The sequence below is a fragment of the Schistocerca piceifrons genome, chromosome 1 (genome assembly GCF_021461385.2).
Source record: "Schistocerca piceifrons isolate TAMUIC-IGC-003096 chromosome 1, iqSchPice1.1, whole genome shotgun sequence".
In the NCBI taxonomy this organism is placed as follows: Eukaryota; Metazoa; Arthropoda; class Insecta; order Orthoptera; family Acrididae; genus Schistocerca; species Schistocerca piceifrons.
In genome coordinates, this window is record NC_060138.1 from 329163952 (window position 1) to 329180517 (window position 16566).

Genomic DNA, 16566 nt, shown 5'->3' on the forward strand with positions numbered 1-16566 from the left:
TTCTATCTGGTGGAGTAGTCAATAAGTCATAACCATTTTTATTCGTCACTTTCAGTTCTGTAATTACAACAATATATAACAAAACAAACAAATACGAATAAAAATTTAACGTGAAAAAACATGACAGACGGGAAACACATTATTTCAAAATTCCAAACAAACAGTTCCAGTTAATCGGCTGGCTCCTTGCTTGTTCACCCTACTGTATGCCCGCCGATTAACTCATGTTTAAGTATCTCTAAGTCATATCTTTTTATTTTATTTATAACATTATGTTCTCTAGCTATTCAATGAATATTCCTCGCAAGTTCTATGCTTAGCACCTTCACTTAGTAATTCGTCAGCCGTTGGAATTTGCCTCTGGTTGCGTTTTTTGATACTGTAACAACTAATTCTGATATATCACTAGCAGTGATATTACTTGGGCGATAGATATGCACACTCTTGTCAACTTCATAGGTCAAATCGTGACTTTTAATTCGAATGTGGATAGTTTTTCCCTAAGAACAACGGTGATTTTCATCAATATGAGTTATACAAATTTTTATGTAAAATGAAGACTAGACAAGCATTTTCGTTTGTGCGCCGGATTTTTTATAATGTCTGTTTTTGGTTTTTGGTGATGTTTGAAATACTCTATTGTAACTCTTCTACTTCAAAATAATTCCGATGCTAACCAGTATGTGTACATATTCTGCTTTGTTACGTCTCGTCTGCAGGTAGTCTTATTAACGCTAGTTGTTGCATTTTGTAGGTTTGAAGGAGTTTTACTATTACGCTTCATTTTCAATAATGTCAACTAGTGTTATAGCTTGAAATATACTACGCGTATACCCGTCGTTGGTAACTTGCAGGGGCATGAAGTTTGCCTTAATGAGATGCCGAAATTAGTCGTGTAATTGAAAACATATGGCTGTTTCGTGATTTTTTTGGCAAAAATTCTCAGTGTAAGCCAGCATCCTACACGACTGGCCATTAATATTGCTAGACCACGAAGAAGACGTGCTGCAGACGCGAAATTTAACCGACAGGAAGAAGATGCTGTGATATGCAAATGATTAACTTTACAGATGATTCACACAAGGTTGGAACCTGTGGCGACACATACAACGTGCTGACATGAGGAAAATTTCCAATCGATTTCTCATACACAAACAGCAGTTGACCGGCGTTGCCTAGTGAAACGTTATTGTGATGCCTCGTGTGAGGAGGAGAAAAGCGTACCATCACGTTTCCGACTTTGATAAAGGACGGATTGTAGCCTATCGCGATTGTGGTTTATCGTATCGCGACATTGCTGCTCCCTTTGGTCGAGATCCAATGACTGTTAGCAGAATATGGAATCGGTGGGTTTAGGAGGGTAATACGGAACGCCGTGCCGGATCCCAACGGCCTCGTATCACTAGCAGTAGAGATGACAAGCATCTTACCCGCATGGCTGTAACGGATCGTGCAGCCACGTCTCGATCCCTGAGTCAACAGATGGGGACGTTTGAAAGACAACAACCATCTGCACGAACAGTTCGACGACGTTTGCAGCAGCATGGACTATCAGCTCGGAGACCATGGCTACGGTTACCCTTGACGCTGCATCACAGACAGGAGCGCCTGCGATGGTGTACTCAACGACAAACCTGGGTGCACGAATGGCAAAAAGCGTTTTTTCGGATGAATCCACGTTCTGTTTGGCGACATCGCGGTGAACGCACATTGGAAGCGTGTATTCGTCATCGCCATACTGGCGTATCACACGGCGTGATGGTATGGGGTGCCTTGGTTATACGTCTCGGTCACCTCTTGTTCGCATTGACGGCACTTTGAACAGTGGACGTTACGTTTCATATGTGTTACGACCCGTGGCTCTATCCGTCATTCGATACCTGCGACACACTACATTTCAGCAGGATAATGCACGACCGCATGTTGCAATTCCTGTACGGGCCTTTCAGGATAAAGAAAATGTTCTACTGCTGCGCTAGCCAGCACATCCTCCAGATCTCTCACCAATTGAAAACGTCCTGTCAATGGTGGCCAAGCGACTGGTTCGTCACCATAACGCCAGTCACTACTCTTGATGAACTGTGGTATCGTGTTGAAGGTGCATGGGCAGCTGTACCTGTACACGCCATCCAAGCTCTGTTTGACTCAATGCCCAGGCGTATAAAGACCGTTATTACAGCCAGAGGTGGTTGTTCTGGGGACTGATTTCTCAAGATCTATGCACCCAGATATCGTGAAAATGTAATCATATGTCATAGTACAGAGTGGCGCAGGGAAACGGGAAATTTCGAAATAACGTTATTTCCATGAATAAATTCATAAAACTAGTAATTTATTAACGAAAGTGAATGTATTCAGTATGCCATTATTCAGTATGTCTTTACAATCAAAATGTCCAAAAGTGTCTCTTTACTTTTTAATGATGACATCGGAAAGATGTGCTCCCATTCGGCGTTCACACTCTAACAGCCTTTTATGAAAACTCTGGAATGCGCGGTGTAGCCAGTCTTGGGGAATGGCAGTGATTTCGTTTTCAATGTTCTCCTTCAGATCATGGATTGTTGCAGGATGTGTACGGTACACCTTGCCTTTAAGATATCCCCACAGGAAGAAGTCGCACACACTAAGATCAGGGGATCTCGCAGGCCATGCAATGTCACCGTTACGTGAAATAATGCGTCTTCCAAACAATTGACGAACTGCTGCCATCGATTGTCGAGCAGTGTGTAACGTGGCTCCATCCTGCTCAAACCACATGTTTTCGACGTTAAGATTAAGCTCGTACAGTCTCGGTGTAAAGAATGTTTGAAGCATTTCAACATATCGAGCGGATGTTACTGTCACTGCACTACCATCCTCACGTTCAAAAAAATAAGGGCCGATAACACCATGACATGATGCAGCACACCATATCGTGACCTTGGCACTACGTAGTGGTCGCTGGTGAAACTCACAAGGATTGTCCTGTGCCCTATAACGAAAATTCTGTTTGTTCACGAATCCGTTCAGGTGGAAATGGCTTCGTCTGATATCCATAAGTTACCAAGGAAATTCGCGTCCTCATTGATTTTAGCCAATATCTGGCTACTAAACTCCATACGTGACGCTGGGTCTCGTTCATGTAAGTGTTGCACAATCTGCAACTTATAGGGATGGAAGTCTAATTCGTACAGTATTCTTTGTAAGCTTAATCCCTAGCGAAGATGCATGCTGTCGAACGGAGCGGCGAGGACTTCTCTCGATTGCAGCTCTAGCAGCTGCAATGTTCTCTGGGGTACGTACCGTTGAAATGCCACCTGGATGTTTCTTTTTCAAGGCAGACCGTGTTTCTTTAAAATTACGCACCCACGTTGTAATCGCATGCGCAGATGGGACACGTCCATGACGTCCAAGCTGGTAATGCTGTCGAAATGTTCTCTGCGCTGCAGTCGCACTATCACCATTTTTGTAAAACGCTCTCACAGCTACTGCACGTTCCGCACCAGTCCATTTCTCCATGATTACTAAATGACAATGCGTTCACATCAACTGTGAAAAGTTTCGAACATCTGCCGGCGCTACAGTGCCGCCAACTGTAACGTTCAAAATTTCCCGTTCCCCTGCGCCACCCTGTACAATATATTTGTACAATGAATACCCGTTTATCGTCTGCATTTCTTCTTGGTGTAGCAATTTTAATGGCCAGTAGTGTAATTTCATAACACGATGCTGATTCTGATGATGAATCTAATGAGGCGAAACAGACAAACTATTGAAGTCCACCGAACGCGATCAAATCAGTTGTAAATAAACATTAAATTTCAGCAGTGACGTTGCGGAAACGTGTACAATGACATCCCTGTCTGGTTTCAGGGGCAGGCGTATCCGCAACCACTGCCCGCCTACCATGCGGACGATATGGGCATCGGAGGCGAGGACGGATACAGAGCGGCGCAGAGCCCTGTGGGGTTCCCGCCGAACTTCTTCCTGCCTTCGGCGTTTGGCCCAGGCTTGTTCCAGCCGCAGCGGCAGACAGACCCCTTCGGGCTGCCGCCTGGGCAACCACTTCCGCCTCCAGGGCCGCCACCACCACCATCAGCGCCAGCGCAGCCTCAAGCACCGCCCCCTCCGCAGTCACCGCCACCGCCGCCTCCACAGCCAGACGGTCCTCCGCCACTGCCACCACTACCGCAGCCCCAGCCTCAGTTCCCACCCGGAGCTCAGTTTCCACCATTTCCTCAGTGGCCACCGGGAGGGCAGTTCCCGCCGGGAGGCCAGTTCCCACCCAGCCTACCGTTCCCACCGGGAGGCCAGTTCCCACCCAGCCTACCGTTCCCACCTGGAGGCCAGTTCCCACCCAGCCTACCGTTCCCACCGGGAGCCCAGTTCCCACCAGTGATGCCGCAGTTGCCTCCCGGCTGGCCTGCGACGGGGTCTGGGAACCCTCTGTCGGCAGTGCCGATACTGTCGCCGGTCCCGACTGGGTTCGTGCCTCTCGGGTCGGGCCCCGTCCTGCCCATGTCCCTGCCCCCGCAACAGCTGTCGGCGCCGCAGCTCCAACAACAGGCTCCTCAGCCGGCGCCGGGAGCGCGCTCTGTAGGCCCTGACCACGCGGAGCACTCCAGGTCGTCGCACCTCCTGGAGCCGGCGAATCTCTTCAAGACTGCGCGCCACTGGCATCGCCCTCTCACCACGCTCGTGCTGCCGCCGCCCACCACCTACGTCCTCCCTGCGTCGCCGCCGCCGCCACAGCCTCAGCCGCAGCCGCTGCCACTGCCGCAGCCACTGCCACTGCCGCACCGAGGCTGGTGGCAATTCTGGCCATGGTAAGCCCACGCTTAGCTATCCATACTACCCAGGTACTAAGTCTTTTTTCAGCTAATTTTGATCTAGTTCTCCCCTGCTAGCTACTGCAGAGTCTTTTTCGTCTTCTTTAGTGTATCTCTCTTATGAGAGGTTTCAAATGGAGGCTCTCCATTGTGTCCTGTTCTGAGCATCTCCATTCATCAGTTTGTAGCAGGTGATCAAAAAGTCAGTATAAATTTGAAAACTTATTAAACCACGGAATAATGTAGATAGAGAGGTAAAAATTGACACACAGGCTTGGAATGACATGGGGTTTTATTAGAACCACCCATATTGCTAGATGCATGAAAGATCTCTTGCGCGCATCGTTTGGTGATGATGGCGTGCTCAGCCGCCACTTTCGTCATGCTTGGCCTCCCAGGTCCCCAGACCTCAGTCCATGCGATTATTGGCTTTGTGGTTACCTGAAGTCGCAAGTGTATCGTGATCGACCGACATCTCTAGGGATTCGGAAAGACATCATCCGATGCCAATGCCTCGCCGTGAATCCGCACATGCTTTACAGTGCTGTTCACAACATTATTCCTCGACTACAGCTATTGTTGAGGAATGATGGTGGACATATTGAGCATTTCCTGTAAAGAACATCATCTTTGCTTTGTCTTACTTTGTTATGCTAATTATTGCTATTCTGATCAGATGAAGCGCCATATGGCGGACATTTTTTGAACTTTTGTATTTTTTTGGTTCTAATAAACCCCATGTCATTCCAAGCATGTGTGCTAATTTGTACCTCTCTATCTACATTATTGCGTGATTTATTCAGTTTTCAGATTTCTACTAACTTTTCGATCACCCGGTATGTTCGTCTCTTGCAATGTCAGTCATTATTTCAGGTCTCTTCCTATTTCATACTTACACTCCTTCCACTTTTCCCTCTATGACTCTTTGCTTTAGACAGTTCCGACGCAGTTATGTGCCAGCCAAAATTTCTTCCTCTGTCTGGTCACTACCAACAATCTTCTTCCTTATTCAAATGAAATTCCTCCAGCTGTACTTAATATTTTTTATTTACTTCGCTGCTAGTTTGGGAGTTGCGTCAACGCCATCTTCAGGCCCGTACACTTTGATGAAATCAGTTGTGTGTGGCTCACTCTAGACTGAGCCATACACAAAATGTACAGGCCTGAAGATGGCGTTGACGCAACGCCGAAACTAGTAGCGAAGTAAATAAAAAATCTTAAGTACAGCTGGAGGAATTTCATTGTAATAAAAATTGTACCAGCTGTGGCCCACCTTGATCCAGTTTAAATATGGATGTACGAAGAATCTGCCTTCTTTCTCTATTTTCTTCATTCGTAAATAAAAAAATCTTAAGTACAGCTGGAGGAATTTCATTTTAATAAAAATTATACCAACTGTGGCCTACCTTGATCCAGTTTAAATATGGATGTACGAAGAATCTGCCTTCTTTCTCTATTTTCTTCGTTACTTCTTCATTCTTAGGTCCATCAGTCCACTACACCTTAAGCATTTTTTCCCATTACCAAATTTCAGAACTTTATAAATATCTTTCTTCTTTCTTTTTAACTGTTCATGTTTCACTGCTGTATAGCACAACACTCCAGATGTAACGTTTAGTAAATCTTTTCCTTTCCTCTATCGGAATTCTTCTACATGATAGTAACTGCTTCAATTTTTCAAATGTTCACTTTTCCATAGATATTCTCCTTATTTCATCTGTAAAGCTTCTACTCCGCATCAATAAACTTCCCTGGTACAGAAATGATTACCTACTTTGCGTCTAGGAATATGTTAACTGCAATTTCCTTCTTGCTTATTCTCATCAGTTTTGTCTTTCTTTTATTTATCTTCATTTCATACTCTTTGCAATGCTCTTCAACATCTTCTGTAGCTCCTCTTCTGACTACCGCAGCACAGCTTGATCATTCGCGTATTTTACAGTCTTTATCCTTTCTCCTCCAATTACAGTGCTTCTTGAATGGTTATGGGCTTACGTATCAGCTCTTCTCCGTATATGCTGAACAGATTCTCTGACAGTGAGCACCCTTGCCTTACACCTTTTCCAATGATCATCTCTTCCGTATCCTCATTCCCTATTTTAACTGTCACTTTTTTCTTTGTACACATCTCCTTTATTAACCCTCTATCTTTCCAGTCTATATCTATACCTCTTAAAATGCTCAGCGATATATTCCGTTAACTCTATCGAAAGCCTCCTCCCAATCGATAAAATAAATATACGCCTCTTTGTTCATTTCCACCATTCTTTCTCCAATCATCCTAAGACAATCTAATAGCATCTCTTGTTCCTCTATTCCACGTACCAATTTTAAAAATCTTGAGGACTGACGTAATCCAAGAATGTTTTCAAAAATTCTCAGCCACAGAATGAAGTAATGTTACATTTTATGTAAAAATTCGCTTACATGTCGACCTAATTTTCTTACAGGTGTAAGAAAACTCCTCTCGCTATATTTTGAATGTTTATCTATTGGTCGTAAATTAAGTCATAGGAATCAAAAATTATTTGCACAACCTAGACAGACTGCCTGAGGGAAACACACGACTTTCTTGTAAATTTTTTAAACCATATACACTCCTGGAAATTGAAATAAGAACACCGTGAATTCATTGTCCCAGGAAGGGGAAACTTTATTGACACATTCCTGGGGTCAGATACATCACATGATCACACTGACAGAACCCCAGGCACATAGACACAGGCAACAGAGCATGCACAATGTCGGCACTAGTACAGTGTATATCCACCTTTCGCAGCAATGCAGGCTGCTATTCTCCCATGGAGACGATCGTAGAGATGCTGGATGTAGTCCTGTGGAATGGCTTGCCATGCCATTTCCACCTGGCGCCTCAGTTGGACCAGCGTTCGTGCTGGACGTGCAGACCGCGTGAGACGACGCTTCATCCAGTCCCAAACATGCTCAATGGGGGACAGATCCGGAGATCTTGCTGGCCAGGGTAGTTGACTTACACCTTCTAGAGCACGTTGGGTGGCACGGGATACATGCGGACGTGCATTGTCCTGTTGGAACAGCAAGTTCCCTTGCCGGTCTAGGAATGGTAGAACTATGGGTTCGATGACGGTTTGGATGTACCGTGCACTATTCAGTGTCCCCTCGACGATCACCAGTGGTGTACGGCCAGTGTAGGAGATCGCTCCCCACACCATGATGCCGGGTGTTGGCCCTGTGTGCCTCGGTCGTATGCAGTCCTGATTGTGGCGCTCACCTGCACGGCGCCAAACACGCATACGACCATCATTGGCACCAAGGCAGAAGCGACTCTCATCGCTGAAGACGACACGTCTCCATTCGTCCCTCCATTCACGCCTGTCGCGACACCACTGGAGGCGGGCTGCACGATGTTGGGGCGTGAGCGGAAGACGGCCTAACGGTGTGCGGGACCGTAGCCCAGCTTCATGGAGACGGTTGCGAATGGTCCTCGCCGATACCCCAGGAGCAACAGTGTCCCTAATTTGCTGGGAAGTGGCGGTGCGGTCCCCTACGGCACTGCGTAGGATCCTACGGTCTTGGCGTGCATCCGTGCGTCGCTGCGGTCCGGTCCCAGGTCGACGGGCACGTGCACCTTCCGCCGACCACTGGCGACAACATCGATGTACTGTGGAGACCTCACGCCCCACGTGTTGAGCAATTCGGCGGTACGTCCACCCGGCCTCCCGCATGCCCACTATACGCCGTCGCTCAAAGTCCGTCAACTGCACATACGGTTCACGTCCATGCTGTCGCGGCATGCTACCAGTGTTAAAGACTGCGATGGAGCTCCGTATGCCACGGCAAACTGGCTGACACTGACGGCGGCGGCGCACAAATGCTGCGCAGCTAGCGCCATTCGACGGCCAACACCGCGGTTCCTGGTGTGTTCGCTGTGCCGTGCGTGTGATCATTGCTTGTACAGCCCTCTCGCAGTGTCCGGAGCAAGTATGGTGGGTCTGACACACCGGTGTCAATGTGTTCTTTTTTCCATTTCCAGGAGTGTATTTAAGCCTCAGGCCACAAGCGGTAGCATTATCTGCTCCATATCATTACCAAGTCATCACCAGATTATTCGATTGCGTTAATAGTAACAATTTACTACGTAATGTATTGAATTCATCTAACAGTGACGTGGTAATAAGAGGAAAATGTTAATGATACCACCTTTGGGACCTATGGCTGAAATATACAGGGTGTCTCAGGACGAATGGTCAATATTCATGGACATAACAGGAACGACCATTCGAAGCAAAAATGTCTAGTAAACATGAGCTCTAAAACGCATTCCTTAAGAGCTGGCCGGACGGGGTGGCCGAGCGTTTCTAGGCGCTACAGCTGGAACCGCGCGACAGCTACGATCGCAGGTTCGAATCCTGCCTCGGGCATGGATGTGTGTGATGTCCTTAGGTTAGGTAGGTTTAAGCAGTTCTAAGTTATAGGGGACTGATGACGTCAGAAGTCAAGTCCCATAGTGCTCAGGGCCATTTGAACCTTAAGAGCTATGAGCACTTCTTTATGAAATAAATCTCTTCCACTGCAAGCTCTTCGTTTCTATACTTCGGGAAATTGTAGTATGGATCAAAAAAAGAAAACAATTCCAGCAATCTTGGGCTCTAAAATGCAGACCTTAAATGCTTTGAGAACTTGTTCATCTTCGCTAGTGTGAAATAAATCTGTTCTACTGAACAAGTGCTCAGAGCTCTTAAGATGTACATTTTAGAGCCCATATCTACTACACTTTTTTTGCTTCGAATCATCATTCCCGTCATATCCCTAAATACTGGTGACGCCTTCCGGGACAATCTGTATAATTAAAGAAAGGAAATTCCTTAGTTGGAGGTGAAAAGGTACGAACAGGTGAAGAAAAGAAGCCTGTGAGATCACCAATCCCCACGTCCTTTCTTCGATCGTTTGATATGCTTGCAGCACTATTCATTATAATTTAATAAATAATAAAATGTACTGATTTGCACTTAATAATTAATAGGAAGTACTTTAAATTGTAGTAACTATTTCCTAGATGAAAACATCGACCTATCAATATATTTCACTTTGCCCTCTTTGTCATTGTCGTCTTTACAACACCATTCTTCTCTGAAATATACCGCATCAAAATAATTGAAGCTTAAATCGATCACCGTTTAGGATAATTAACGTTTCTTATCATGTGTGCGCGAATGCTTATATTTAACAATTGTGACACAGGAATACGACATAACTTCCTTCATAATTTCACATTGCGTTACCTTCCTTTGAATTCTTTACTATCCTTCTTTTCAACGCACTTTCACTTCTCAAGTTTCGTTGACATTAATATCGCTCTTAATAAGCACAATACTCAACACAACTTTGTTTCATCGCTCTTCGCGCCACGGTACCAAAGCCAACTCTCGGTTCCTACACTGCGACTCCTTGAAAACGCACGCTCACTCAGCTCGACAATTCGCATTGTCGACACGACAGTATCTAATGAATGTCAGTCCCCCAAAGAACTCTGCATCACAGTCGATATGGTACCCTTACGTAATCAAGGTATACTTGTCCAGCATTTTCAAATGGTTCAAATGGCTCTAAGCACTATGGGACTTAATATCTGAGGTCATCTGTCCCCTAGACTTGGAACTATTTAAACCTAAATAATCTAAGGACATCACACACATTCATGCCCGAGGCAGGATTCTAACCTGCGACCGTACAGCAGCGTGGCTCCGGACTGAAGCGCCTACAACCGCTCGGTCACAGCGCCCGGACCAGCATTTTCGCACCTAGAAGATTCCAAACTTTAGTTGGTACTGTGAAACACCTGATAAATATCGGTAAACAGCTGCAGTAATCTCTCCATTGGACTCAGAACGTTTTCTAGTCACAAACTGCTTTACCTGTGGGACCAAGTGGGAATTAGAGAGAGCCAGCCTCGTGAATAACTTGGCGTTCCAACAATTTCCACTTGAAACCCTTCAGCTTTCGCATAGTCAAAGCGCCTTCGTGGCAGAAATATTATACTGACTAAGGGTGATTCAATTTCTCAGATAATGTAGGCGTCTTCCCATATCTTCCCTTAAGCGGCTTTTTGACGTTGGCAAAATGAACAATTCAAGACAGGTGTTGTCGAAGCCACCATGAAATCGTTAATGAGTACCACAGTGAGAATTATACAACATTTAAAGAAAATTTTAATGCTTGTACAAATTACTTTTCAATGAGATCATCAGTATTAACAACATTTAAACAGTGAAAACATCAATAATATTCAGTCATAATTCAAGGAGTTGAAACAAACACAGTCTTTCATTAATCAGATGTTCACAGTGCACCAACTTGAACTTTGCCCTGATGTCGCTCGGTCCCTTCATTCAGTTTAGGTTAGGTTCTGTAAAACACACATGGGGCACAATTTAAAACAACAAAGATCCAAGGTGCCAACAACCAGCATGAATCACAGCAAAAATATATCATAATGCTTTTTCCACCTTTAAATGTGACATAGTAATCTTAAAAATAATCGTGGTAATTTAACACATGAGTATTTAGAAGAAAACAGGCACTTTAAAAGATAAACCTGTCGTAATAATTTTGTCATATTGGTCTTTAAAATGAAGCACACAATGTAACAAAAATTCGTTTTGTGGTAAACATTGGTTTGGTGCATGAGTTCGTATCCCTTCTTTCATTAAGTTTAATAAACACAAGAGATAAGCGTAACAGAGACATTAGTCATCGATAAGATATTCTCCTTCGCTACTTACAACAGTCTGCCATTTCTGGGGTAACTTTCCGATTCCGCGACTGTAGAAATCACTCGTCGAGCCATGTTCGGATCACATTTTCGTCCGGAAAGGAAGTCCCTTGAAGGTTGTTTGACAGAGAGCGGGAAAGGTGAAAATCTGAGTGCACTAGATAAAGTGAATAAGGCGCATGCGGAATGACTCCCCAATCCAACTCTTGTATAGTGTTTTTTGTCAGTCTAGCAGGATGCGAGTGGGCGTTATCGTGGAGTACCGTCACTTCAGGCAGTCTTCTTGGTCGTTGTTCTTCGACTGCGTCTGCAAGACGTCTCAGTTGTTGACAGGTAATGTCAGCAGTGATGAGGACACCTCGGGGAAGCAATCTATAGTATACCACGCCGTCGCTTTTCCACCAGATGCATAATGTTATCTCTTGTGGATGCGCCCACGTCTTTGTACAGGCAGTTGCTACTTCGTTTGGGCTCGACCATTCCTTTGTTTTTCTTATATTAGCGTAAAGACACCATTTCTCTGTACCAGTAGCGACACAGGATGGGAATGGTCGGTGATGTTCACGAGCCAACTGATGGCGAACAAGCAGAAAGGCACATATGGCCACCCGCTGATCTTTGTGTTTTTCTTTTAACATGCTGTACCCGTACACCCGATTTTTGTACCTTCCCCATTGCATGCAAATGTCGCACGATGGGAATGATCACAGTTCATCACATCTGCCAGTTCTAGAGTTCACTGACGGGGATCCTTGTGGATTAAAGCTTTTAAACGATCTCCATCAAACCCCGAAGTCTTCCAGAACGTAGACGGTCACTAATGTCAAAATGATCCTCCTTAAAACGAGAAAGTCATTTTTTTGCCGTGCGCTTTCCAATGGCATTATCCGCATAAACGCCGAAAATGTTTCTGGCTGCCTCCGCTGCTGTCACCCCACTATTGAACTCAAACACAAGAATATGTCGGAAATGTTCCGATTTCTCGACTTGGCTCTTCATTTTCTAGCGTCCGCAGCTTTACTCACAATCTCCAAATGACAAAAGACCATAGTTAAACTCAAATAGCAACAGTGAACTACATTTGAAAAATGACACTCGAAAGATAAACCCATAGAAACTGGAATACCACCATGCACAACAAAAACGCTACGAAGTTATGCATCGACCTAATAAGACAGAATTAAGACTTCTATCAAAACAACCAACACTAAATCTAAATTCTGTTTGCTTTTTTCAAGTAGTCTTAAATAATTCATGAATGTACTGGTAACTCGGAACGCTGTTGTACATTGGGGACTAAAGCCAATATGAGGATCGCTAATCAAGCTGGAGACCACTACACGCGAGAAGACAAATTAAACCCCTGTAACAAAGCCTCGATCAAAGAACAAGGGTTTTCGTGAATCAGAATCAGCACTTAAATCATACGTAACCAGATGGTGCTCACTGCTTATATTGTGACGGGTTGTCACAAATTAATTCGGTTATAAACAGATGATAAATGACATGACTACTCCCCCCTAAAATGTAAGAATTTAAATATTAGAACTCGAGGCACTGTTCAATATAAACTCTTTCTTGCAGCACTGAGATTAGATTAGATTACATGAATTATCCATTCCATAGACCCACAAAAGCGCGGATCCTCCTGGGTATGCAAAATGTCACGAGTTTCATTAATTTTAATGATCCTCAGTCAATAAACAGTAAAATTATGTACATGAATTAAATTTAAACTTCTAATATTTACAGGTTTAATACCTATATCTGCTTTCATTAAATCCACCATTCATACATTTGCTAATTTCTTGACTATTACAACCAAGTATTGTCAAAAATTATAGTAAATTATTCAATTCAGTGATCCTCAGTTAAGATCAGTCAGATTATGTACAAGACTTAAAATTAAACTTCCACTATTTACAGACATAAGACTTACATCTGCTTTCCATACATCCATCATTCACACAGTGGGTAGTTACTTCGCTGTTACAACCAAGTATTGTCAAAAATTAAAGTATAATAAATTTTCATTAAAATGGTCTACTCCACTTGTTGAGAAACTCTTGGATGGAATAGAAGGAGTTGGCCACCAAAAATTCTTTTAAATTATATTTAAACTGTGTCTTGTCTGAAACTAATCTCTTAATGGTTGCTGCTAACTTATTGAAAATATGCGTTGCTGAATACTGGACTCCTTTCTGGACAAGAGTAAGTGATTTTAAACCTTTATGTATATTGTTCTTATTCCTAGTATTGATACTGTGTACTAAGCAGTTAGTTGGAAAAACAGATTTATTATTTACAACAAACTTCATTAAGGAATAAATATACTGAGAAGCTGTGGTTAATATGCCCAATTCCTTGAATAGGTTTCGACATGTGTTCTCGGATTTACACTACTCATTACTCAACTACTGTTCCAACACCAAGTTCAAGGACTTGCAGAGTCTAAATGGTAGTATCTAACTCTGTTGTCGCAAGACACATCACCCTTCTCGCTACTTGCGATGTACTAGACGTTGACTGGGACGTAGCTTGTCATAGAACTGACCTCGTGCCCTTGTTTCCGCCTATTTCAAGACAGGCGACGATGGTGGCGCGGAGAACTATGGGCGTGTCTTGCTACTTCCATCTCACTGTTGTGGCCAGCGATGCTCCGATAGCAAGGAGCATCTTTGTCGATAGAAGGCGCCAGCGCTGCGCCTATCGACTAAGCACTGTTTTTCTTCCTGCTCCAGTCCTATGATGTATAGAAAAGACTGGCAGCTCATCATCCGATACCCAAAGCAACAGAAATAAGAAACATGCTAACTCTGAAATTACAAACCTGCGGCAATTAAATCAGAGAGAGGCAGTAATTTTCCAGATTTGAAAAGCACCTCTCCACAGTTAACGGTCACCTCCCCATTTATAACACGATGAACCGCGCCTCAGTCTCAGTGAGCAAACCTAAACATTGACACAGGATAGTGGGCGGCTGCATTTAAATCAGCTCAGTTACAAAGGACAGGGAGGTCTAATGAGCGGCTGGTACCGGTTCTAACGGATGCACCGCTCACCCATTACTGGTTTAGAGAAACCGTAGAAAACCCATATCTTGATGACCGGACAGGAAAATGACTCTTTCTTCTCCGGAATATGAGGCGAGTGTATTAAACAAAGCACCGCCACTCACTTGGATATTGTAGGCAAACTAATCACTTGCAAGAATCTCTTTTACATCCCACCAACCGCTGGACTTAATCTTCAATATGTGTTTAACACTTTTTTAAAGAAGAGTTGCTTTCTCCTAACCAGTTTTTGTAACTATTCCGATTCTGATGTGCACTCATGCTTCTACGTCTCACCCACAGCAGCAAGCTGGCGCAGAAAACCAGTTGGTTTATTTTTAAAACGGTCCTAACACTTCTGAGAACAATTTCCACTTTTGATTTTGAGCAAATTTTACCAAATGTGGCACACATCTTGCACAAAGATTTTTCACGATATACACTCCTGGAAATGGAAAAAAGAACACATTGACACCGGTGTGTCAGACCCACCATACTTGCTCCGGACACTGCGAGAGGGCTGTATAAGCAATGATCACACGCACGGCACAGCGGACACACCAGGAACCGCGGTGTTGGCCGTCGAATGGCGCTAGCTGCGCAGCATTTGTGCACCGCTGCCGTCAGTGTCAGCCAGTTTGCCGTGGCATACGGAGCTCCATCGCAGTCTTTAACACTGGTAGCATGCCGCGACAGCGTGGACGTGAACCGTATGTGCAGTTGACGGACTTTGAGCGAGGGCGTATAGTGGGCATGCGGGAGGCCGGGTGGACGTACCGCCGAATTGCTCAACACGTGGGGCGTGAGGTCTCCACAGTACATCGATGTTGTCGCCAGTGGTCGGCGGAAGGTGCACGTGCCCGTCGACTTGGGACCGGACCGCAGCGACTCACGGATGCACGCCAAGACCGTAGGATCTTACGCAGTGCCGTAGGGGACCGCACCGCCACTTCCCAGCAAATTAGGGACACTGTTGCTCCTGGGGTATCGGCGAGGACCATTCGCAACCGTCTCCATGAAGCTGGGCTACGGTCCCGCACACCGTTAGGCCGTCTTCCGCTCACGCCCCAACATCGTGCAGCCCGCCTCCAGTGGTGTCGCGACAGGCGTGAATGGAGGGACGAATGGAGACGTGTCGTCTTCAGTTATGAGAGTCGCTTCTGCCTTGGTGCCAAAGATGGTCGTATGCGTGTTTGGCGCCGTGCAGGTGAGCGCCAGAATCAGGACTGCATACGATAGAGGCACACAGGACCAACACCCGGCATCATGGTGTGGGGAGCGATCTCCTACACTGGCCGTACACCACTGGTGATCGTCGAGGGGACACTAAATAGAGCACGGTACATCCAAACCGTCATCGAACCCATCGTTCTACCATTCCTAGACCGGCAAGGGAACTTGCTGTTCCAACAGGACAATGCACGTCCGCATGTATCCCGTGCCACCCAACGTGCTCTAGAAGGTGTAAGTCAACTACCCTGGCCAGCAAGATCTCCGGATCTGTCCCCCATTGAGCATGTTTGGGACTGGATGAAGCGTCGTCTCACGCGGTCTGCACGTCCAGCACGAACTCTGGTCCAACTGAGGCGCCAGGTGGAAATGGCATGGCAAGCCGTTCCACAGGACTACATCCAGCATCTCTACGATCGTCTCCATGGGAGAATAACAGCCTGCATTGCAGCGAAAGGTGGATATACACTGTACTAGTGCCGACATTGTGCATGCTCTGTTGCCTGTGTCTATGTGCCTGTGGTTCTGTCAGTGTGATCATGTGATGTATCTGACCCCAGGAATGTGTCAATAAAGTTTCCCCTTCCTAGGACAATGAATTCACGGTGTTCTTATTTCAATTTCCAGGAGTGTAGTTTCAAGTAAAGTATACTCCGGGTAGCTCATATACTTATGGCATTAACTGTTTCATAAACGTTTACTGCCAGATGGTTCAACATCATAT

The 16566-nt window shown here is 45.1% G+C and overlaps 1 protein-coding gene across 1 annotated transcript in view; it reads left to right on the forward strand.

Annotated features, from left to right (window-relative positions):
* The window catches only part of LOC124718816 (basic proline-rich protein-like), a 43722-nt gene that overhangs the window by 21752 nt on the left and 5404 nt on the right, over positions 1 to 16566 (forward strand). Inside the window, exon 2 of the mRNA XM_047244472.1 lies at positions 3853 to 4701. Within this exon, the coding sequence (XP_047100428.1) occupies positions 3853 to 4701 (849 nt within the window). The remainder of the gene's footprint in view (positions 1 to 3852; positions 4702 to 16566) is intronic.